This window comes from Tenrec ecaudatus, chromosome 7 (genome assembly GCF_050624435.1).
Source record: "Tenrec ecaudatus isolate mTenEca1 chromosome 7, mTenEca1.hap1, whole genome shotgun sequence".
NCBI lineage: Eukaryota > Metazoa > Chordata > Mammalia > Afrosoricida > Tenrecidae > Tenrec > Tenrec ecaudatus.
In genome coordinates, this window is record NC_134536.1 from 136,706,231 (window position 1) to 136,728,900 (window position 22,670).

Here is a 22,670-nt window from a genome sequence, read left to right on the forward strand (position 1 = left end):
AAGAAATACAAAAAATTTTTTTACGAACAGCTCCCACTTGTCCTTTCAATCAGCTCTGTCATAGCCAACAAAGTAAAACGGGCACACCCAACGGTTGACCATTTGACAGATTGGGTGTGGAAACTCAGTGCCCACGACTGGGAGGAGGCATAGCGAGCCGCTTCCAGAGTGTGAGACAGACCTCCGGACAGGGCTGTGGGTCAGCTGCCAGCTTTGGGCATGGGGCCACCATGTTTGAGTGGGGCAAGCTGCTGGGACCGTTCTCAATCTGAGGACGAGAGATTGGGTGTCTATGCGACTCATACATGGTCTTCTCCAAAAGGGAGATGAAGGGTCTTTTTTGGGGGGGTGGGGGGTGGTGGTGGTGGTGCTGGTTGGTGGTGCTGGTGGATTATTTATAATCATTGGGGGCTCATTATGCTCTTATCACAATCCATACATCCACCCATGTGTCAAGCACTTTTGTACATTTGTTGCCATCATCATTCTCAAAACATTTTCTTTCTACTTTAGCCCTTGGTAGTAGCTCCCCATCCTCCCTCCCTCCCTCCCTTATGAACCCTTGATAATTTATAAATTTTTAATTACTTTTTCATGTCTTGCACTGACCAATGTCTCCCTTGACCCACTTTTCTGTTGCCCATCCCCCAGGGAGGGGAGTATATGTAGATCATTGTCATCAGCTCACCCTTTTTTCCCCCACCTCCTTACCCTCCTGGTATTGCTACTCTCATTGTTGGCCCTGAGGGATTTATCTGTCCTGGATTCCCTGTGTTTCCAGCTCTTATCTGTACCCATGCACATGCTCTGTCTAGCCGGATTTGTAAGGTAGAATTGGAATCATGATAGTGGGGGTTAGGAAGCATTAAAAAGCTAGAGGAAATGTTAGGTAACCAGAACAGGGACCAGGTTGTCTCCTGGGCTCCAAATTCAGGCTCTGAGCCAGGAAGGGTCAGTAAATCTAGGTGGGCAGTACACTGGATTGGCCTCCATCTAGGTCAGGTGGGCTAAATTCAGCCAATTGGGTCAACCAGCATCATGGATCATGCCTCTCAGTGGAAGACCCTGAAAAGTCAGAAACTTCAAGACTACTGCCTTGGCCCCTGCCATGCTACCTGGTCCTCACCCCAGGAATGTTTGTATGGCAGGTGCCAGACCAAATCCGGGGATACATATGGTAGCCAACTAAAAGGGAGGGAAGGGGAAGAAAAATACATGGGTAGTGGGGGCACAGGGCACTAACCCACCCAGGGGAAGGGTATTGTTTATATCTCCAAAGGGAAATAAGGACCAGACTTCAACCCAGTGCTCCAAGAAGTGAATGTAACATACCGGCATGAATCAGAACCAATAGAGTGGTCTGAGGGGCCAGCCCTAATTCCAACTATGTGGGCAGTCCCCACTTCCAGCAGAAGAATTCACTTCAGAGAACAGCACTGAAGCTACAACTCAGGGAGAGGGACATGTCTGATTAGAGCACACACAAGCAAATGAAGAGGGAGGAAGAGAGAGTGGAACACATCCTGGCCCACCAAGCCTTGAGGATGATATTCCCACTCAGAGCAGCCAAAGCAGAGAGGACCATAGGGCTGGCTCCACTAGGATACACGATGTCCTTCACTGACCCATAGTGCTACAGGGGACAACAGTGGAGACACAGTGCGGGGATTGCGCCTGATCTGATACCACCACACCGAGGCAAAACACTAAGGGCGTGCAACAGAACAGCAAGGGGAACAGAGCAATGAAGTCCCCAGAGAATACCATAAATAGACTGTGGGGCCAGGACATGGACACCCCATCAGACTCGACCAGAAAATACCCTTAAAGGTCAACAAACAGACCTTGAACTATTTACAGGCTTTTCCTTTTTGTTGTTTTCTTTTGTTTTTGTATATATTATCTCTGCAGGTCTATCTAGATAAGATAGTCAGGATAAACAATCTGGAAGAGAAAATAATGGACCGACGGTTCCCGGGGTACATGGGAGATGGGGAGGCAGAGGAAAGGAAGTGGGTGTTAACAAACCCAGGGACAAGGGAACAACAAATGATCCAAAATTGATGGTGAGGAGGGTGTAGGAGGCCTGGTAGGACGTGGTCAAGGGCAATGTAACCAAGAGGAATTACTGAAACCCAGATGAAGGCTGAGCATGATAGTGGGACAAGAGGAAAGAAAGGGAAAGGAAATAGAGGAAGGAACTAGGAGACAAAAGGCATTTATAGAGATCTAAATACAGGCATTTACATATGTAAATATATATGTGAAGATGGGGAAATAGATCTATGCATATATTTATAGGTTTAGTATTAAAGTAGCAGAAGGACATTGGGCCTCTACTCAAGTACTCAATGCAAGAGCACTTTGTTCTATTAAACTGACATTCCATGATGCTCACCTTCCAGACACGATCACTGAAGACAAAGTGGGTGCATAAGCAAATGTGAAGAAAGCTGGTGGTGCCCAGCTGTCAAAAGATATAGCATCTGGGATCTTAAAGGCTTGAAGATAAATAAGCAGCTATCTAGCTGAGAAGCAACAAAACCCACATGGAAGAAGCACACTAGCCTATGTGATCATGAGGGTGATGGGATCAGGTATCAGGCATCAAAGAACAAAAAAATCATATAGTGAGTGAGTTGGAGTGGGGACCCAAAGCCCATCTGTAGACAACTGGACATCCCCTTAGAGAAGGGTCACAGGAAGGAGAGGAGTCGGTGCAGTGTAACAAAGATGAAACATACAACTGTCTTCTAGTTCCTAAATGCTTCCTCCCCCTCCACAGTCATGACCCCAGTTCTACCTTACAAATCCAGCTAGACCAGAGCATGTACAAGGGGACAGATAAGAGCTGGAAACAGGGAATTCAGGACAGATAAATCCCTCAAGACCAACAATGAGAGTAGCCATACCAGGAGGGTAAGGGGAAGGTTGGGGAGAAAGGGGTAACTGATCACAAGGATCTACATATAATTCCCTCTCTGGGGGACAGACAACAGAAAAGTGGGTAAAGGGAGACATTGGACAGTGTAAGACATGACAAAATAATTTATAAATTATCAATGGTTTTGGAGGGGGAAGGAGGGGGAGAAATGTGGGGCTGCTACCGAGGGCTCAAGTAGAAAGAAAATGTTTTGAGAATGATGATGGCAACAAATGTACAAATGTGCTTGACCCAATGGATGGATGTATGGATTGTGATAAGAGTTGCATGAGTCCCCAATAAAAAGATTTAAATAATGAAAAAAGACTGTTGCCCTATTTTCCAGCTGCTCCTCTTCCGGCTGAAGGTTTCTCTGGCCTCAGGTTTCCACACGTGGGTGGGAATTGCTAGGAGGGCGCCTGTGTAAAACTGAAACTCCTATCCTTTTACAAAACCCACTTGGATCACAAACTAGGCTTCAGTGTGAATTCTTTCCCTGAACGAAGCCAAGGACCGAGGTATTTCTAACCCGAGAAACCTAACCAAAAGTTGTGTGTTTCTTTGGTGCTACACTGTACCCTGCCCTGTTCATCTCTTCCATGTGACCCTTCTGCAAGGGGATGTTCAAATGTCTACAGATGGGATTTGGGTCTCCACTCCACACTTCTCATTCACATTGATTTGATTTTTGTTCTGGGTCTTTGATGCCTGCTAACTGATCCCATCGACAGACATCTCGTAATCACACAGGCTGGTGTGCTTCTTCCATGTGGACTTTGTTGCTTCTCAGCTAAATGGCTGCTTGTCTATCTTCAAGCCTTTAAGACCCCAGATGCTATATCTTTTGACAGCCAGACACCACCAGCTTTTCTTCACCACATTTACTTATGCAACCATTTTGTCTTCAGCGATCTTGTTGGGTACGTGAGCATCATGGAATGCCAGGTTATTAGAACAAAGTATTCTTGCATTGAAGGAGTACTTGAGTAGAGGCCCAATGTCTGCCTGCTACCTTGATACTTAGCATAAATATATGTACATACATCTATTTCCCTATCATTATATAGAAATATATTTACATATGTACATGCCTGTATTTAGACCTCTATAAGTGCCCTTTGCCTCCTAGCTCTTTCCTCTATCTCCTTTGACTTTCCTCTTGTATGTTTTGTTTTTGATATCACACCCTACGGTTACATTGTATCACCATATTAGAGAATAATACTTTTAAGTTATCTTCAGTGTTTCCCAAACAATGCCCATGGAATGATAAGAAGCACTATTGTCTATCCGGAGATTAAGTTTCTAGCAAGGCATGGATCCATCATTTTTCCTGTTCTCACTCTCTCTGGTTCACCACCGCGTATACAAGTCAGGCCTGTTGCAGTACCTTGGCCCTGCCTGAAATGGGCAGAACCCGTTGGAAGCCTTGACAAATTCTAACATACACTGTTAGATCATCCTTCAGTCTGGAACTGAACTGACCCCTGTGTTAGAATCACCAACCATTTACCATCAAATGGGCAGCTTTTACCCGAGAGCAAAGTCCAGAGGGCTGAGAACGCAGAACGGAAACAGGACACACAAGGAGGAAGTGGGATAAGGAGGAACCACTGAGGGGATTGCAAAGGACAGATGAATCAAAATGCGAAAGAATGGTTGAAAGTAAAACCCACCTATCTGCTCTGTAAATCTTCACAGGCAGGATTCACAAGACAATGTTTGTTTGTTTGCTTTGTAAAGATCCTAAAAGATAAAGAGGGACTGTTGGTGGGAGTGGGGAGGAGGAAAGGGGGGAGATCCGGAGAGACCTGGGAATTGGCTGCACTTGGTCCATAGTGTTTGGCCAGTAAGTGCTCAGCTACTTGCAGAGTGACTTCTGAAATTAGATGAGACTGTAAGAGAGGCCAGTCTGGCTCTGCTGTGTAAACATGGGGGAGGTGCTTCACGGCTCTGTGCCTAGTTCCTCATTGGTCCAATGGGCCTAAAGATGGTCTCTGAATCACACGGGGCAGCGAAAAGACGAAAGTAAATGATGGACGTAAAGAGTGAGCCCAGGGCTCCTTCTCAGCACTTGATAGAGGAGCTGTGATTATAGCATTCACAGGGTGGCTTTGAGTCAGAATCCACTCGATGGCAGTGAGTATCAACAGCATGGGTTCTCAGCAGCTGCAAATGGTTTGGTTAGCGTATGAACCAAAAGGTGGGAAGTTCAAACCTGCCCAGCACCATCACCGAAAGGAGGCCTGGCAATCTGTTTCCAAAAGGATGACAGCCAAGAAAAACGGGATGATATACTGTAAGGCGTGAAGTTGCTGTAAGTCAAGATCAGACTTGGTGGCAATGTTATATTATTAGCATAAGAATCCCTGGTTGGCACTGGCCCACCCAAGGGGAGGGTCTTGTTTATATCTCCACAGGGAAAGAGGGACCAGACTTCAACCCAGTGCCCCAAGATGTGAATGCAACATGCCCGCATGGAGTAGGGAACCAGTGGAGAGGTCTGAGGGGCGGGCCCCAATCCCAACTACTACGTGGACACCTGTCCCCCTCCCCCAAAGAATTTATTTCAAAAGACAGCATTGAATCTGCAGCTCCAGGAGAGGGACATACCTGATCAGAGCACACGGGAGCAGATGAGAGGGGAGGAGGAGAGAGTGGAGCACAGCCTGGCCCTGGCCCACCAGGTCTTGAGGACGATGTTCCCGATTAGAGCAGCCAGTCCACAGAGAGGACCACATGGCCAGCCCCACTATGAGACACCACGTCCCTCACTGACCGATAGCCCTACAGCTGACAACACCGGAGACACTGTGGGAATTACGTCCAATCTGATCCTGCCACACTGAGGCAAAACACTAAGGGGATGCAACAGAACAGCAAGGGTACAGAACGGAGAGGTGCCCAGGGAATGCCAAAGGTGGACTTTGTGTCCAGGGCATGGTGCCCCAACAGACTGGACTGGAAAACACTCCTAGAGGCCAACAAACAGTCCTTGAACTAACTACAAGCTTTTCTTTCTTGTGTTTTGTTTTTTGACATTGGTTTATTGTTTTGTTGTATATTGTTGCTTGGTTTTGTGCATGTTATTATCTCTGTAGGTCTGTCTAAATAAGATAGGCTGGATGAACAATCTAGAGGAGAAAACAACAGGACCGAGAGTTCCGGGAGGACATGGGAGAGGGAAAGGTGGGGGGAAAGGTAGTGGTGTTACCAAACCCAGGGACAAGGGAACAACAAATGATCCAAATCAGTGGTGAGGAGGGTGTAGGAGGCCTGGTAGGGTTTAATCAAGGGTATTGTAACCAAGAAAAATTACTAAAACGCAAATGAAGACTGAGCATGATAGTGGGACAAGAGGAAAGTCAAAGGAAATAGAGGAAAGAACTAGGAGGCAAAGGACATTTATAGAGGTCTAAATAAAGGCATATACATATATAAATATATATTGGAGGATGGAGAAATAGATTGAGCATATATTTATAAGTTTAGTATTAAGGTAGCAGACGGACATTGGGCCTCCACTCAAGTACACCCTCAATGAAAGAATACCATGTTCTATTAAATTGACATTCTGTGATGCTCACCTTCCCGACACAATTGCTGAAGACAAAGTGGGTGAATAAATAAATGTGGCGAAGAAAGCTGATGGTGCCCGGCTATCAAAAGATATAGCATCTGGGGTCTTAAAGGCTTGAAGGTAAACAAGCGGCCATCTAGCTCAGAAGCAACAAAGCCCACATGGAAGAAGCACACCAGCCGGTACGATCACGAGGTGTCGAAGGGATCAGGTATCAGGCATCATCAGAACAAAAAAATTAAGGGGCGGGGGAGTGTGGAGTGGAGACCCAAAGCCCATTTGTAGGTCACTGGACATCTCCTTACAGAAGGGTCTTGGGGAGGAGATGAGCCAGTCAGGGTGTGATAGAGCAACCATGAAACATGCAGCTTTCCTCTAGTTCCTAAATGCTTCCTCCCCCCACCCCCCTCACCCACCCCACTATCATAATCCCAATTCTGCAATTCAAATCCGGCTAGACCATAGGATGTACACTGGTACAGATAGGAACTGGAAACACAGGGAACCCAGGGCGGATGATCCCTACAGGACTAGTGGTGTGAGTGGCGATACTGAGAGGGTAGAGGGAGAGTGGGTTGGAAAGGATCTACATATGACCTCCTCCCTGGGGGACGGATAACAGGAAAGTGGGTGGAGGGAGACATCAGACAAGGCAAGTTATGACAAAATAATCATTTATAAATTATCAAGGGTTCACGAGGGAGGGGAAAAAATGAGGACCTGATGCCAGGGGCTTAAGTGGAGAGCAAATGTTTTGCGAATGATGAGGGTAACCAAGGTACAAATGTGCTTTACACAATTGAAGTATGTATGAATTGTGATCAGAGCTGTATGAGCCCCTAATAAAATGATTTTTTTTTAAAAAGAGTCCCTGGAAGGCTGAAAGGATTCACAGGCCTGGCTGCCAGCCTAGAAAGGTTGGAAGCCCGAGCCCACCCAGAGGTGCCTAGGAAGAAAAGTCCAGTGATCTAGTTCCAGGCACACCAGTCATTGAAAACCCTTTGTGGCATGTTCCACTCCAAATCACGCGGGGCCGCCACGAGTCAAAGCCGGCTTGACAGTCACTGGTCATTAAAGGACTCTCCAGTGACTCAGGAGAGCATCTTTTTTATGTATTGCAAAAGTTTATATTTCGCATTAGCCAGCCGGGCTCAGTTTAGATGATTCCGATTTTGTTGGCAACACCTAAAGTGTCATAGTCAAGAGCCAGTCGGACATACGCCTTCTTCTCACTGTCAGGCCTGATCAAGGTGTTGACCTTGGCCATGTCGATGTCATAGAGCTTCTTCACAGCTGTTTGATCTGGGGCTGGTTGGCTTTGACATCGACAATGAACACAGTGTGTTGTTATCTTCGATCTTCTTCATGGTAGACTCTGTGGTCACGGGGATGTGATGATGGAAAAATGGTCCAGCGTGTTTCTCCTGGGAGCGCCCTTCCGAGGGTACGTGGGCTGCCTTCTTAGTTTCAGCGTCTTGGGCTGCCGGAAGATGGGTGACGTGCAGATCTCCGTGTGTGTGTGTGTGTGTGTGTGTATGTGTGTGTGTGGGGGGGTGGGTGTGTGTGTATGCCTTTCAGCACGGCCTTCTTAGCTTTTTAAAGCCTTTGCTTTTGCTTCCATTTGGGGAGGGGCGGGAGCTTCCTTCTTTGCCTTCGGCACCATCTTTGTTCAAAGGGGAGAACATGGTTTTCTACAAGAAAATCTGCCTTCCTTCCATCTATCTAAAATTACAATGATTCATTTTCTGAAGGACAAAACAAGGAAAATAACAGATGTGATATTTATCTACTTTCTTATGGATTGACACATCACAATAAATTCATTCTGTTCTAAAATATTTCAGTGATCTAGTTACCAAAACATCAGAACTCTCATTTTTAGAAAGTTCTTTCCATGAACTCTTCTCTTTGTTCATTAACTAAGTGTAATTTTAATCATTAAGATATCTTTAAATAAAAAAATAACATATATATATATAAAAAAAAAAAGAAAATCTGCCACCTCCAGCAGGTGAGTCTCTCTGAGAATGCTTTTTCATGAAGCCACGCCTTATGAAAGTGCACCCAGCCGTTAGGACTGAACTCCAGCCTTCATCTGGGCATCACACACACCCCTCCCCCACGGCAGGAGAAACTTCTCAGTCATGTCCTGAAGAAGGAGGGCAGGATGGTGGGCGCCAACAAAGCATTTCCCGGCCCCAGGAACAGAAACAAGCGGGGGCTTACAGGAAGCCAGAAACTCAGCCGTCGAGTCCATGCCAACTCACGGTGACCTTACAGGACAGAGAGGAATGGCCCCCGGGTTTCTTTCCAGGAGTCGAAAGCCCCCCCACCCCACCTTTTCTCCCGAGGGCTACAATCCAATCCAGCCACACTGAATGATCGTGGAAATCACCAGGGAAAGAGAGAAGAGAGACCCAGGAAGGAACTGGGCTGGACCGCCATCGCAGGCCCTCTCCTCCCTGGGAACTGTGCTGCGCAGCGCCTCACTCGTCCACTGAGAGACGGCTACACTGGGGCACACAGTGGCCTTACTGCAGCCAATGTAGCCTCGGCTTCCCGTTTAAGTCCTAGCGTGCCCTGAGGCACCTTGGACAATGACAATAACCCCAGCCACCCCTGGCTCCAAGGCCCGGGGATGTGGGTCTCCTAGAAATTCAGGAGCTACCTGACACCCAGGTGTGGAGACAGATCCAAAGGCCTGTGGTCATGTGCTGGTGATGGTATAACTGCTTGAGATGACTACTGAATGGTATGATGTGTGCATTGAGCGCCAATAAAGCGGTGACAGAATGCCTGTGGTGGGCTCTGCTGTTCTTGCCGCCATTGGGAGGAGCCATGACACCCAGGTCTGTGGGGTAGGGTACCCCATGGTTCCTCTGGCCTTCTCAGATACATTCCACGGTCCCTTTGAAAGGTCCTACCACTGTTCGGGTAGATAAGCTGCCTGCCTTTCCGGAAATGCAATTGTGTTGCGTCCTGAGGCTGCTGGGCCTTCCCAAGAGCCAGTCCTCACCCCAACTGACCCCAGAGTGGGCTTGTCGGGCCAAATCTGACCCTGCACCCCCACTCCATCCCCCACACCCTCCACTAGTTTCCCTGAGCCACTGCCACCACCCAGGTCTACCTCCTGAATGTCCGATCATGTGAATCAAAAATTAAGTAATTTGACATGCTTTCTAGGGCGGGAAACCTGAAAACTGACCAGCTGCCCTTGAGTCGCCTCGACTCAGGGGGACGCCACTTGTGTCAGAATCGATCTGTGCAGCACAGGGTGTCTACGGACAGATGGTTTCACAAGTCGGCCTCCAGGTTGACTCAGACTCCCCACCCCCATCCCCCCACACTCACAGCTGGGGCATTAACTGTTTGCACTGTGCAGTGGTTCCGCCACACCCTCACCTTGCTTAATGTCCTCCCTGGAGCCCAGCGTGGACCTGTTTCTACAGGGCCACGTACTGGTGGCCCGCTTCGCCACCAGAGTGGCAGCTCCTTTGGGAGAGCACGGGACCTTTCTTTTTCATTCCTTGGTGTGGCTTTGCACCCTTGAGTACATGGCTGATGGGTGGCTGCGTGGATTGTTTCGGCATCAACTTCAGTCAGAAAGAGAACTGAGTCTGGTCCCCAGCCTCTTTGCATATTAAGGAGATTAGTCTCACCTCCTAATGTGTGTTTGTTTTTTAACTTACAAGGAAAAGTAACCTTTGTGCACCCAGAGTCAAAGGTCAAGGACAAAACCCAGGACTCGGGGGAGAAACTAACAGTCCACCCTGAGACCAGAAGAACTAGATAGTGTCCGGCCACTATTACTGACCCTTCTGATCAGGAACACAGTCAGGTGATCCTGAGAGAACAGGGGGGAGGGAAATGCTGAACCAAATTCAAATTCTGTTTTTAAAAAGTCCAAACTTACTGGTCTGGCTGAGGCGGGAGGACCCCTTGAAACTATCTGCATCCTGAGCTACGCCTTCATCTTGAGCCAGAATCATTCACTCTTCACTTAAGTGACAGATCGGCTCATCAAATCAACAATAACAGCCATGAGTCTTGTGAACCTTTTAAATAAAAAAAGCCCCACATAAGCCCAGAAGGCCAGCACTGACTCAGGCCAGCTGAGGGGAAGGGAGCCGAGGAAGACAGATGCTGGAACTTGCGCAAGAGCAGCCCAATGGGAAAGAGTGAGGCAGTCACACGCTTAGCAGCCAGTGTCACTGAACAAATTGTGAGGAAATCGTTCAATGGAATTTCTAAGGTGCTGTGTAAACGTCTACCAAAAATACCCATAACATATGATTGGGGGGGGAACTGCTGGAAGATGACATAAAGCAACACTGCTAGAATATTTTCCTTACGTAGAACTGTAGAAGGAGCCCTGCGCTTCGATGGACAATCGAAAGGCTGCGTCACAGGGTGGAGCCGGGGCGTCCCTTCCGTGTTCGCCCTCCCAGCTTCTCCCCCCACGCCCCTCAGAACTCAGTTTGGAAACCCAACTGGCCTAGGTGAGGTCCACCTCCCACTAGTTACTTTCCCTCCGGGGTCTAAGTACAGTCGTCTCTAAAAGGGGGGCCTTAGCCTTGCTGACCCTCCTTCTAGAATTGTAAGTCCCATTCACAATGGCAGAAATTACTCAGGTGCCAGGCAAGTGCCAAGGTTTGGAATGGCACATACGTAATGTCGCACCAGGCATCAGCCAGCAGCTCCAGGGCTTTGTGAGCCGCTCTTCTTTGCCCACAAGTTTGTGGGTGCCAGGAGGCCAAAAAACCCTTAGATTGTCCACCAGTCTAGTAGATGAAATGAGACACAGCATCTGATATGACAACAGCAGTATAAAGCCAAGAGCTAGAATCCATGGAAAGATTCTCTGGGCAAACTCGAGCGTGCAGAGAGGAGATGGGATGGTCTACGAGGGATGGTATCTTAGGAGGAATGAGAGCAAGAGTAGGGAAGGAAGGTTGGGGGAACAGTTGCTTTGCCCAGGCCCCTCCTGCAGGACTCATTTGTCAACTGCCAGTAGGGCTGCCAGGAATCCCAGTCAAGGTCATGCCCTCTCCTGGAGGACAAGTGCAGGTGTAAAGGGCCACGCTGCAGAGCCCAGTGCAAATGCAGCTCCTGTGCAGGGGGCTGGCGCTTCTGTTACAATGATATCCCAGTTCAGCTTCTCCCTCAGCCCCTCCTGCTGCCCCAACTCCCTCACAGGTGTGAATCAGCAACCACCCCCCCCGCCCAGGTCTCGGAGTCAGATCCCTGAGAAGCCCCACCTGAGTTACAGGCGGAGCTCCCACTTCTCCCAACCTTCCCAGCACACCCTGGACACGGCACCCTTGGCGTCGAGGATCTTGGATTCCACTCCTAGTCAAGAGCCATGCATGCCTCCTTCTCAACCTCACCACCCCAAGATGGGTCTTGCGTTTACAATTCATCTAGAAGATGAATAGGTCCATCCACAGGCACGTGCGTAGACAGGCTGGGGCCTATCTGTGCAATGAAATAGTATTCAGCCGTAAGGGGAAATGAAATGCTAGATGCGGATGAACCCTGAGAGCACGGTGCTGAGTGACATAGGTCACCCTGACAACAAAAAACACTGCACGATCCCACTAGAGTACACAGATGTACCTCCAGAAAAAGTGTGTCTGTGGTGAGCAGGCCTGGGATGACGGAGGAACATGGCTGCGTACACGTTGAAAGTCAATGTTCCTGGAGATTACACTTAAAACTGACTGAAGCAGAACTTTGTTGATTAGTTGAGATTTAATACCTTGACATGTCATTCCCTATTTCAATCACGTCACGTAGAATTGTACAATTGTTATCAGTTTCCAACCACTCTTTTTCTACATGGATTCCTTGACCTCGCTCGCCTCACCCCACCACCACCTCTGTACCCCCCCCCCCCAAACCCCTTATTCTACTTGCTGACCCTAAGGTGCACCATCCCTGGTTTCATTTACTGAAAGACGGAAAAGCATATAACACGGCTTCAAGAGGGTGACGTCCCTGACATAGCACCTCTGAGATACACTCTACTACAAATGAACAAACAACACAAACCTCAAATACAGAAAACTTTGGAAACCAGACCAGGTCCAGCCTGCATCATAGGGGGGAAATCTACTGACAAAGTTGTAACTGTTTAGGTCCTACTGATGCCTTTGATCTTCTGCACCCCTCCCTCCCAAGCTCTCCGTTTAGTGACACTTTGCCCCCATCCCTCAGTGTTAGCTAGGGGCGCTCTCCCAGGCTTGTTGACTGTGTAGTTTCTCTAATGGCTTTCGGGCTCCCACTGGCGTCTGTCACCTTCTAAAGCAGCACTGTTTTGTTGTTACGCAGCCACACGAGGGGCTTCAGCTGTGAACTAATTGGGTACCAGAGGCCAGGAAACTCAAGAAAGAACTTCTGGTAGAATTCTGGAAGAGATTTGATTCAATTGATGTATAGATTGTGATACGCGTTGTTCGAGCCCCCAATAAAATGAGTTAAAAAATTGAAAAAAGAACAGAAATGTATTGCCTCATCCTTCTAGATGTCCAAATCTTCTCTTCTCTCTCGCTTTTTAAAAATCATTTTATTGGGGGCTCATACAACTTTTTTACAATCAATCCATCCATCCATCCATCCATCCATCCATCCATCCATTGTGTCAAGCACATTTGTACATTTGTTGCCATCATCATTCTGAAAACATTTTCTTTTTACTTGAGCCCTTGGTAGCAGCTCCTCATTTTCCTCCTCCCTCTCTCACAAACCTTTTATAAATTATTATTACATTTTCATGTCTTACACTGACCGATGTCTCCCTTCACCCACTTTTCTGTTGTCCATCCCCCAGGGATGTAGATCATTGTGATCGGTTTCCCCTTTCTCCCCCACCACCTTTCCCGTCCCCTCCTGGTATCACTACTCTCCTTATTCATGGGGTTTATCGGTCCTGGATTCCCTGTGTTTCCAGCTCTTATCTGTACCGGTGTACATGCTCTGGTCTAGCCGGATTTGTAAGGTAGAATTGGGATCATGATGGGACAGGATTTCTGTTCTTAAAGGACCTCCCACCTCAATTTGTGGCACGTTGTTACAGGTTTCTGAGGAAAGTAAATTTTAAAACAAAATAAAAACCAGTTGCTGTTGAGTTGATGCCAACTCATGGCCACCCATGTGCTCCCGAGCAGAACTGTGTGTGCATTTATTCCCCATTAGGAATAACGCCCACGTTTATTGAGACAGGTGGTAGATGATGGTTCCCAGGGGGTGGAAGGGATAGACTCTTGAAGGGTGACAGCTAACCAGTCTGGGGTTTCCTTGGAGGAGAATTTAAAATTTATGATGGCGAGGTATGCAAAATTCTCTATATACTGGAAATCATTGAATTATATACGTTAAGTGCAAGAAACAGGTGGTATATAAATTATATCTCAATAAAGCTGTTTAAAAAGTTCTTTTGTTTTAGTAATAAGGGAAAACAAAAACAGGAGCAATATGAGCCCCCTCTCATTCTCGGAAAAGTAGACTGGATGTGAGGATGGCTTAAGGAGAAGGGATGGGGACCAGCTGGTCCACTAGGGTCATTGTTCTCAATGGTTCTGTCAGAGGAATTCATAGAAACTAATGCAGCCTGGACAGGAGCTCTGGTGGCAGGCATCGTGGGTTATGCTATTGGGCTGCTAACTACAAGGTAAGTAATTCAAAAGTTCGAAACCATCTGATGGTCCCCAGGAGAAAGATGAGTCTTTCTATTCCCATAAAGAGTTGTAGTCTTGGAAAATTACAGGGGCAATCCTACTCTGCCCTATAGTGTCATTGAGTTCTAATTGGCTTGGCAGTGAACAAAGTTGCTTGAGAATGCAGCCTGGAGGAGTTCTTGTGGTGTAGTGTACTGGGCTGCTAACCACAGGGTCAGTAGTTCAAATTCACTAACTCCTCTGAGAGGAAACAATGAGGTTTTTTGGAAATGCCCATCAGAAATCCAAAGGGGTAGTTCTCTGTCAGAATTAACTGGCAGTGCTTTTCTTCGTTTTGGAATGCAGCCTGAGACACTGATAGATCTCAGCAAATGGTTAACTGATGGACCACTAGCTGAAAGATTGGAGGTCTGAACCAATTTTAGGCATGGCTGATAAAGAGAAACCAGAATGGACCTGACTTGGAATGTGTGGGTGTAGCAGATAAACAGAACGAGAAGAATCTCAGGTGCCCTGGAATGGGAGACTCAGAAGAGGCAGAGTGAGTCACGCACTGTTGTTTCCGAATCTGCGGATCCGGAGATCTGGTTGCTATTTATGAGCTGCCCCTGTTCTCCCAGAGAAGGATTACGTTTCTAGCAGGGTGTTGACCCATACTTTTCCCCACTCCGGTTATCATTCCAGTACACCCACAAATGTGGGTCCTTTCCGGTTTTGCTTCATCAGCTATGACTGAACTGAACAGAACCGGTCCACCCAGGGGCACACAGCCTGACAACCCCACGGTTGTCAGCCCACCAGCAGGGCTCCTGAGCAACTAAAACGGCAAGACTCCAGCAAGGAATCTAATGAAAGACATAAAATATCTACTGAAGAACAAAAGGACCGGTGAGTAGAGAGAATGACCATACTTCTAGATCAGAAAGTATCATTTCAATCAAAGATCTCCCCAGAGCTTTTTGCAGGGAAAAACCAAGGGCTGAGGATAATAGAGGCAATCATAGAAGAAATTTAAACTGGAAGAGAAGGGCTTGGCATTGACCTTATAGACGATTGTGATTAAGAATGCCATCTCGGTTTAATCAACAAATTAGGCAATGGAAGAGGAGAGAGGTGGCAGGAACAGTCCTGTGAACCAAGAAACTGGACTATGTCGGAAGCAGCGTTTGGAAGGCGACGGGGGAAATCTGCCTACACGGAACTCGGGTGGTGCGTTGGTTAAGAGCTTGACTGTGAACTGAAAGGTTGGCGGTTTGATCCCCTTCAGTGTCTATCGCTGACATATGAGTCACGTGCAGTATGCATATTATAAAAACAACACAAATTAGAGAGATAAAGAGAACTCTGAGGGAAGAACAGGGCAAAGATCATGCGCAGGCAAATTACAGAGGAGGCGATGCAAGTGGTCAATAAATACATGGAAAGATGCTCAGTCTCGTTAGTGATCACGATACGCAGATGACGTAGATAACATACAATGAGGTATAATTTCACATCCATCAGACTGACGTAAAACTTGACGAAAAAGTTGAATGGCATCAAGGGTGTTGAGGGCATGGAAAGATTAAGACTCTGAAACTCTGATAGGAGTCAAATTGACACAACTAATTTTGGGAATGATTTATCAACGATAGTCAGGTTCATAATTTGTGTATTCTAGGGCACTGGAGACACAATGTTGCCATGTGGTTTATAATAGCCAAAAGGGGGCCTGACTATCAAGAACAGGTACACAGACAGTGGAATGCTCTACAGACAGCCTCGGACAGAGACCATAGACCTCAGTCTAGCTCTTGTTCTGCTTCTAGTGGAACTAGGAATTTCTTTCCCCTTTGCTTGGAATACTGTCCTCCAGATATTCTCATGACCTGGCTGCAAACCCCACCAGCTCAGACTAAATTCCCGGACCCCACTATCCCACAGCCAGCGTCCCCAGCCCCTGACATTGCCCACAGCGAGGCCACTAGGTACCATTGGATACATAGAGAAAAGACTGAAGTTGGGAAGAGGCAGTGTTGTTCAGCGGGGAAGGAGGGAGGCCCTCGTGCCAGGCTGACTTCAAATCCCTGGTTGTTTGTGTAACCGTAGGCAAGTTATCCAAACTTGCTGTGACTCAATTTCCTCCCCTGGAAAATGGAGCTGGGAGTTGTTCTCCCACCAGAAGGTTGCTGTCAGGAGGAAAAGCACTAATGTGCCAAAGGGCTGAGAACAGGGCCCAGTCTCCAGCAAAGGCTAGTCAACAGTGAATTGCACGGCAGGGAAAACCCATGAACTAAACTTCAGGGATCAGCATGAAGCCCAGGGAAAAGCATGACACCCCCCCCCCCCCGCCCCCTTCACCTCAGCCTCCTCTCAAACTTCCGGCTTAAGGAAGGGCAGTGGGCAGTCTAGTCTTGAGTGACACACCCAAGGGATGTCATGTTCTTGCCCCTCCTAGGCTCTCCCCTCTCCCTTCTCACCCATTACTCCAGAGCCCACTGCTCCCCCAGCTGGGATGTTCTTCCCCAGATCTTCAACTGGCTTCTTTGCTCACTTCCCTGGCCGCCTGGTCTAAAATAGCCCCTCCTTCACTCTTCTGTCCCTTTCCTCCCGAGATGTTTCTTTGTAGGAGGATTTCTCTCCCTGGCAGTTCATGACAAGGCTCCCTGTTGGAAGGTCTCTCTAGAACGTCTACTCCACCAGCAAGGCAAGGGCTTTGCCCTCAGCGCCAGCCACAGAGTAGGGGCTCAGCAGCTAAGCAAACAGCCCAAGGCACTCTGGGAGGTTGCTGGGGAGCTCTAGCACCCAGGGCGGTCTCACAGGGCTTCACCGGGATGGAGCTGCGCTCCCTGCCCAGGACTGCGCTTCTGACTCCTGAGGTCTGCAGCCTGGCCTCTCAAAGCAAGATAGTCTCCTCTCTCTCCCTCCCTTTCCCTGGTCCCTTCCCCAGGTCCCCAGGCTCCATCTCTCCAGCTGCCCGAACTCTGGACAAACTCTTCTTCTTCAAAGGATTCCTGCTGAGGCTGTGGGTGAAGCATTGGACTACTAACACGAGGTCTGTGGTTCAAACCCACTAGCAGCGGCTGGACTGTGTATCTGTTCTCATCAAGCGGTACAGTTTCAGAAACATTAAAGAGCAGTCCTACTGTCCCATATAAACCAAGAAACCAACATCACTGCCATGAAGTCAATGCCGACCTATAGTGACCCTATAGGACAAGGTGGAACTGTCCTGGTGAGTTTCTAAGACTGTAATTCTTTCAGGGAGTGGAAAGACCTGTCATCTTCTGGGAGAAGTGGGGGGGGGTGTCTCACACCGCAGGCCTTGCAGTTAGCAGCCCTATGTGAACCCACTACGCTCCTCATCACCTCGCCCTCTGTCCTATAGAGGGGTCATTGTCTGGTAGGTCAGAATTGACTTGGTGGCAGGGCGTATGAGTGGGTCCAACCCAATCGTTTGGGCTTCTCTCCCCGAAGATACTAAAGATTTTAATTGTTGCCCTTTCCCAAGAACATCTGCATTTTTAAAGAGAGAGGCCTGGCCCATAACACTTTGTGTATGACCACGTCAAGGTGTTACTTCTGAAACGGGCTGTTGGCGAGGGGGGCACTGCCTTCCCTCTGCATCGCTGGGGGACAGGGCATCCGGCAGGATGAGGGCGCCCAGGAAGGCAGAGAGATGAGGCCAAGTTCACAGTGGACCCGAGGCTGAGAGCTGAGAGCCCCCAATCTTTGAATGCCTCACCGGCCCTGCAGTTTCTGCTACTCATTTCCGGCCATGGGTCCCAGCTGCGCCCCTCCAGAGACACTCCCCACCCCAGGGTGGGGCAATCAGGGAACCCCAAGCAGAGCCCTTACCCATCTCAATGCCACAGACCGCCAGGGCTGCAATCACCGCGCCTGCAGAGGTGCCCGCGAAGCGATGCGCCGTTTCCAGCATCCGCGGGGCCAGATCCCGCAGGGCGTCCACGGCCCCTGCCTGGTAGTAGGAGAGGAACCCGCTGCCGGAGAAGGAGATGGAATGCGGGGTGTCCGGGTCCCCCTTGAACACCTGCTCGTCCATGGCCTCGGGCCTCTCGTGGTAGGAAGGAGCCTACCCGGCTTGGGCCTGGGGCTTACTGTCGGGACTTGCTGCCCAAGCGCCGGTGCCAGCCGGGCACCCGCAAGGTAGCCGCCTCTGCCCGGCCCCTGTGGCTCCGTCGGTGGCGCAGGCAGCCGCCGCCCGGACCTGTTCAGCCGCGCTGCTGGATGTGCTCGCGGGGCCCCAGCCCCCCCCCGGATGTGCGAGCAGAGTCCCGGGCCTGTGAGCGGCCCCTGGCTTCATCGCGGGGCTGGCTCCATCGCCCGCTCCATCCGGCCTCCGCTCATCCTTCCCGCACCCAGCCGCCCAGGACCAGGCCCGAGGAGGCGGGCATTACTCCACCCTCAGCCTCCACACACCAAGTTGCAAAACTTGGGCAGATAGTGATCAGCGGCTGGGTGCCAAAGAGTTAAATACTGCTTCACACCCCCCCAGCCCGCCCCTTATTCCCACCTGGGGCTGGGCTACCACGTGTGGTCGGTCCTTGTTCAAGAAGGGGGTGTGTGGGGCACACGCATTTCCTGCACACATGCACTCCCCTCCTTCCCACACACATCGCCAGAGCCTCTTACTTGGTGCCTTCTGAGGCTCCCTGGGGAATGAGTTACTCAATTATTTTTATTTGCTCATATGATCTAGGTGCCCCTTTGTTTATTCATAGGCGGGTTGGCCACAAGCAGAGAAGTCAGGTTCACGAGCCCCTCCCTTCATCTCACCATCTCTGCTGGGCCCTTTGCTAACCTTTTAACCCGTGGTCAGTGTCCTCACCCCAAGCCCCATAAATCTTTTGTCTCCAGGAGGAAACCAATCCGGATCTAGATCATTCTAAGTGGGTGTTGTGGTGAGAGACCATAGAGTCAGCCCCAACTCATCCTTACTAACGACTGACGGACACACTGCCTGGCCCTAGGGCGTCCTGCTGTACTCTGCTGTCTACTCTGGAATGAGCCCTTTGGGACGGCAGGATTCCTCTCCAAGGACTGACAGCTCAGGCTCGAGTCAGGGCAGAGAGGGGCTTGGGGGCCAGGGGCTGCGGAGGTATATGGAGACCAGGGTTCTGCTCTGGGGGGCTACTGGCCACATAAACCCTCGTAGGAGCACAGTCTGGTGCTAGGCCATAGTCCCCAGGGATGTGGAGTGCCCCTCACAGCCTGTCCGTCTAGTGATATCACAGGGATATCCCGGAGCGCTGATAGGCCACTGCCCCTAGCAGGACCAGGCTGAGTTAGAATTGCCACCAAAGCCTCTGCCTGGTAGGACGTGATATCAAGAATTGGATCCATCCCAGGGAATCCCACCAATTCTAGTGGCCCCTCTGATCCTTAGTGGGAATTCTGCCAGGAGACTTTTGGCTAGGACTTGATTAGGAGTCTCCTGCCTGGGGTGGGTTGCTTCGTATTTCATTACGTCCCTTGAGAAAGGGAGCTCTTGATTGAATGTGTGAGTGACCGAAAGAGACAGTGAGTGTGAGTGCATGACTACTGTGCCATGGGGAGGTAGCAAGGTAGAAGGGGGGAAGACAGAGTGGAGCCCCATAGTTTTGAAAACAGAGACGCTGCCCCCTTCCTGGGAAGCCCGTTTCCAGCCCGTGTCCCATGTCTTGGGGGATGACAATGATGGAGACGCTCCAGCCCCTAACTCAGTCACTCACAGGATTCTTAGAGAACATGATAGGTGGGTGTGAAATAAACGGGACAAACGTGTCCGTCTAGTCAATTCTGCCTCATCGAGACCCTCTAAGACAGGGAGGAAGTCCATTAATTTCTGTGGACCCTGGGCGCTGGTGGTGAAGTGAGTTATGCATTGGGGGCTAAGCCAAAAGTCAGTGACTCAAAACCACCAGCTATTCCGCAGGGGAAAGATGAGGTCTTATCCCATAAAGAGTTACACACTGGGAACCTGCAGAGGCAGTTCTACCTTGTCCCATGAGTCAGAACGGAGTCCATGACAGTGAGGTTGTTGGGGTTTTTCCTTCTCTCTCTCTCTCTCTCTCTCTCTCTCTCTCTCTCTCTCTCTCTCTGTAATCTTTCTGGAAGTCGACTGCCACCTCTTTCTTACGTGGTGGGTTCTAACTTTACCACTGCACCACCAGAATTCCTGGCACGTCCCATAGGCAGTCTGCCTCTAAGGACTGCATTTGCAAGGCTGAGATTCATGGCAGAAAAGGTTGAGAGAGGAGGGTGAGGATGTGAGCTGAAACTATCGCCTACGCCTCGTGGGGGCGCTATGGCTCAGGGGATTTGAGAAGCTGGGTGGAGCCGGGGTGAACAGCCTGAGCTCCCGAGGTGGAGACAGGTGTGACAGGAGACTGTTCACAGGAACAGAGGCTTTGGGCCAGACAGACATGGTGTTGAGTCCCAGCTGTACTGTACACAGGCAGCGTGACCTGTGTGCTCCCAGCTTTCCTTGCCTGAAGGAGACAGTAACGCCTGAAGGTTAAAGGTACAGCTGTGAAATGCCTGGCGTGTGGTCTGTCTATTATTATCAGAGGGCAGTGGGGTCCAGGATTCTGGAACAGAGGAGCCCGGGAGCAACGGTGGATTGGCAAGGCCGGGTGGAAAGAGTAAGAAAGCTTGTTCTTTATGTGGGAAGGGGTTGGTGAGTTCTCCGGAAAGCAGTCTTGGGAAGAGGATGAAACCAGCGGGAAGACAAGGGTGGAGGCTGGTACTTGTCCATTTGTGGATGATAGGGCGTCAGCTGAACGAAGGCAAGTTCAGGAAGACGTTGCCACAGAGGACTCTCAGGACTGGGGACAGGTTGGATGGGAAGAGTGAGTCACAGCTTGTTTTCTGCCTGGGGGCGAGGAGGGGTAGCGCGGCCTTTGGCCGAGTGGGTGGAGATGAAGGACTCAGTTTCCTTTAAGATGTGTCTGAGGTGACAGCAAGACACTGGAGCTGCCCATGAGAGGGACAGGGAGGGCTCCAGAGAGGGGAGAGGGACCCCTGACATGGAGGCAGTTGCAAAGGCTAAGTGAATGGAGGTGGACGAGGGACATGCCACAAAGAAGTCAACCAGACACAGGTAGTCTCCTTTCAGGTTATTTCAATGCTCCCAATGAAATAAGGAGGGAGGCCACCTACCCCCCTCCCCCCCCCCCCCCCCCCCGCCCAGAGGCTGGAAAGAGCTCCCAAAGGCGATCCTCAAAGCCAGCACTTTCTCCAGACACAGCCTGGGATCACTGCCTTCTTAGGCCTGGCTACTGAGTAGGTCTTAGTTTTCGATGAATAGACATATCCTCATTTCTATGGGGTTCTTGCCACCCACTTAAGCAGTTTCTAAGGGACAGGAAGACTGCCACAGGAGCAGCAAGGTCCCATGCAAATAAGCCAGGACCCTCCAAGTGCCATTGAGTCCACTCCAGTGTGCATGAGAGCAGAACAAACTGCACAGCAGTTTTCAATGGCTGAGTTTTTAGAAGTAGGTGGCTGTGGTAGTTACATAATTTTATGTCCACTTGAAGAGATCAAAGTGTATGGGGTGGTATTCAACCTGTCAATCAGGTCACAGCCTGATGGTGCCGCCTTGTGGGTGTGGCCTTCTCATAAGGAGGGTCCTCTCTCTCTCTGCCTTCACCTTCCTGCTGGTGGACCTGCGTTGCTGCCAGAGCCCTGGAGATGTGTCCACCACCATTGATTCTACAGGACCTTGCACCCACCGGCCTGTGATCTTCCTGTGTTCTGCATCACTGTATCTGACTTCATGAGTCTGAAGAGAGACTTATGGACTAGTAGCAGACTTGTGGACTTGAGTTGGACCGGGCTGGGTGTTTTCTTGATATATAATTATTTTTTGATATAAAACTCTTTCTTGGACATATATGAGTGTCAATGGATTGTTTCTCTAGTCATCCTGGCCTAACATAGTTCCAAGTCTTTCTTCCAAACATGCCGACTGTTTGCTCCACCTGGTAGCTGTTCAGTGGCACCACCTGTCTCTACCCTTCCTATTCTGTCAGAGTCTGATGTCTTCGTTGTGTAAGCCACGCTGTGTGATATTTGCTGCTGAAACTCTCATGGCTCATGCGGACCAAACTCCAAACCAGACGAATGCAAGGGCTGTGGAAGCTTTCTAGGACAATGTAGACTTGATCTTGAGAAGAGCGAAAATAAAACGCATCCTTTATTTCTAGGAAAAACAGAAGAATTTTTAAAAAATAATTTTATTGGGGGTTCGTACAACTCTTATCACAATCCATATATCCATCCATTGTGTCAGGCACATTTGTACATTTGTTGCCCTCATCATTCTCAAAACATTTGCTTTCTACTTAAGTCCTTGGTATCAGCTTCTCATTTCACCCTCCCTCCCTGCTCACTCCTCCCTCATGAACCCTTGATAATTTATAAATGATTATTTTCTCATATCTTACATTGCCTGACATCTCCCTTTATCCACTTTTCTGTTGTCCATCCCCTAGGGAAGAGGTTATAT

At 49.3% G+C, this 22,670-nt stretch overlaps 1 protein-coding gene across 1 annotated transcript in view; it reads right to left on the bottom strand.

The window, feature by feature from the left end:
• PNPLA1 (patatin like domain 1, omega-hydroxyceramide transacylase) overlaps positions 1-18,221 on the bottom strand; it is a 64,757-nt gene extending 46,536 nt beyond the window's left edge. The window contains exon 1 of the mRNA XM_075553809.1: positions 18,017-18,221. Within this exon, the coding sequence (XP_075409924.1) occupies positions 18,017-18,221 (205 nt within the window). The remainder of the gene's footprint in view (positions 1-18,016) is intronic.
• Between the last annotated feature and the right edge of the window lie 4,449 nt (positions 18,222-22,670).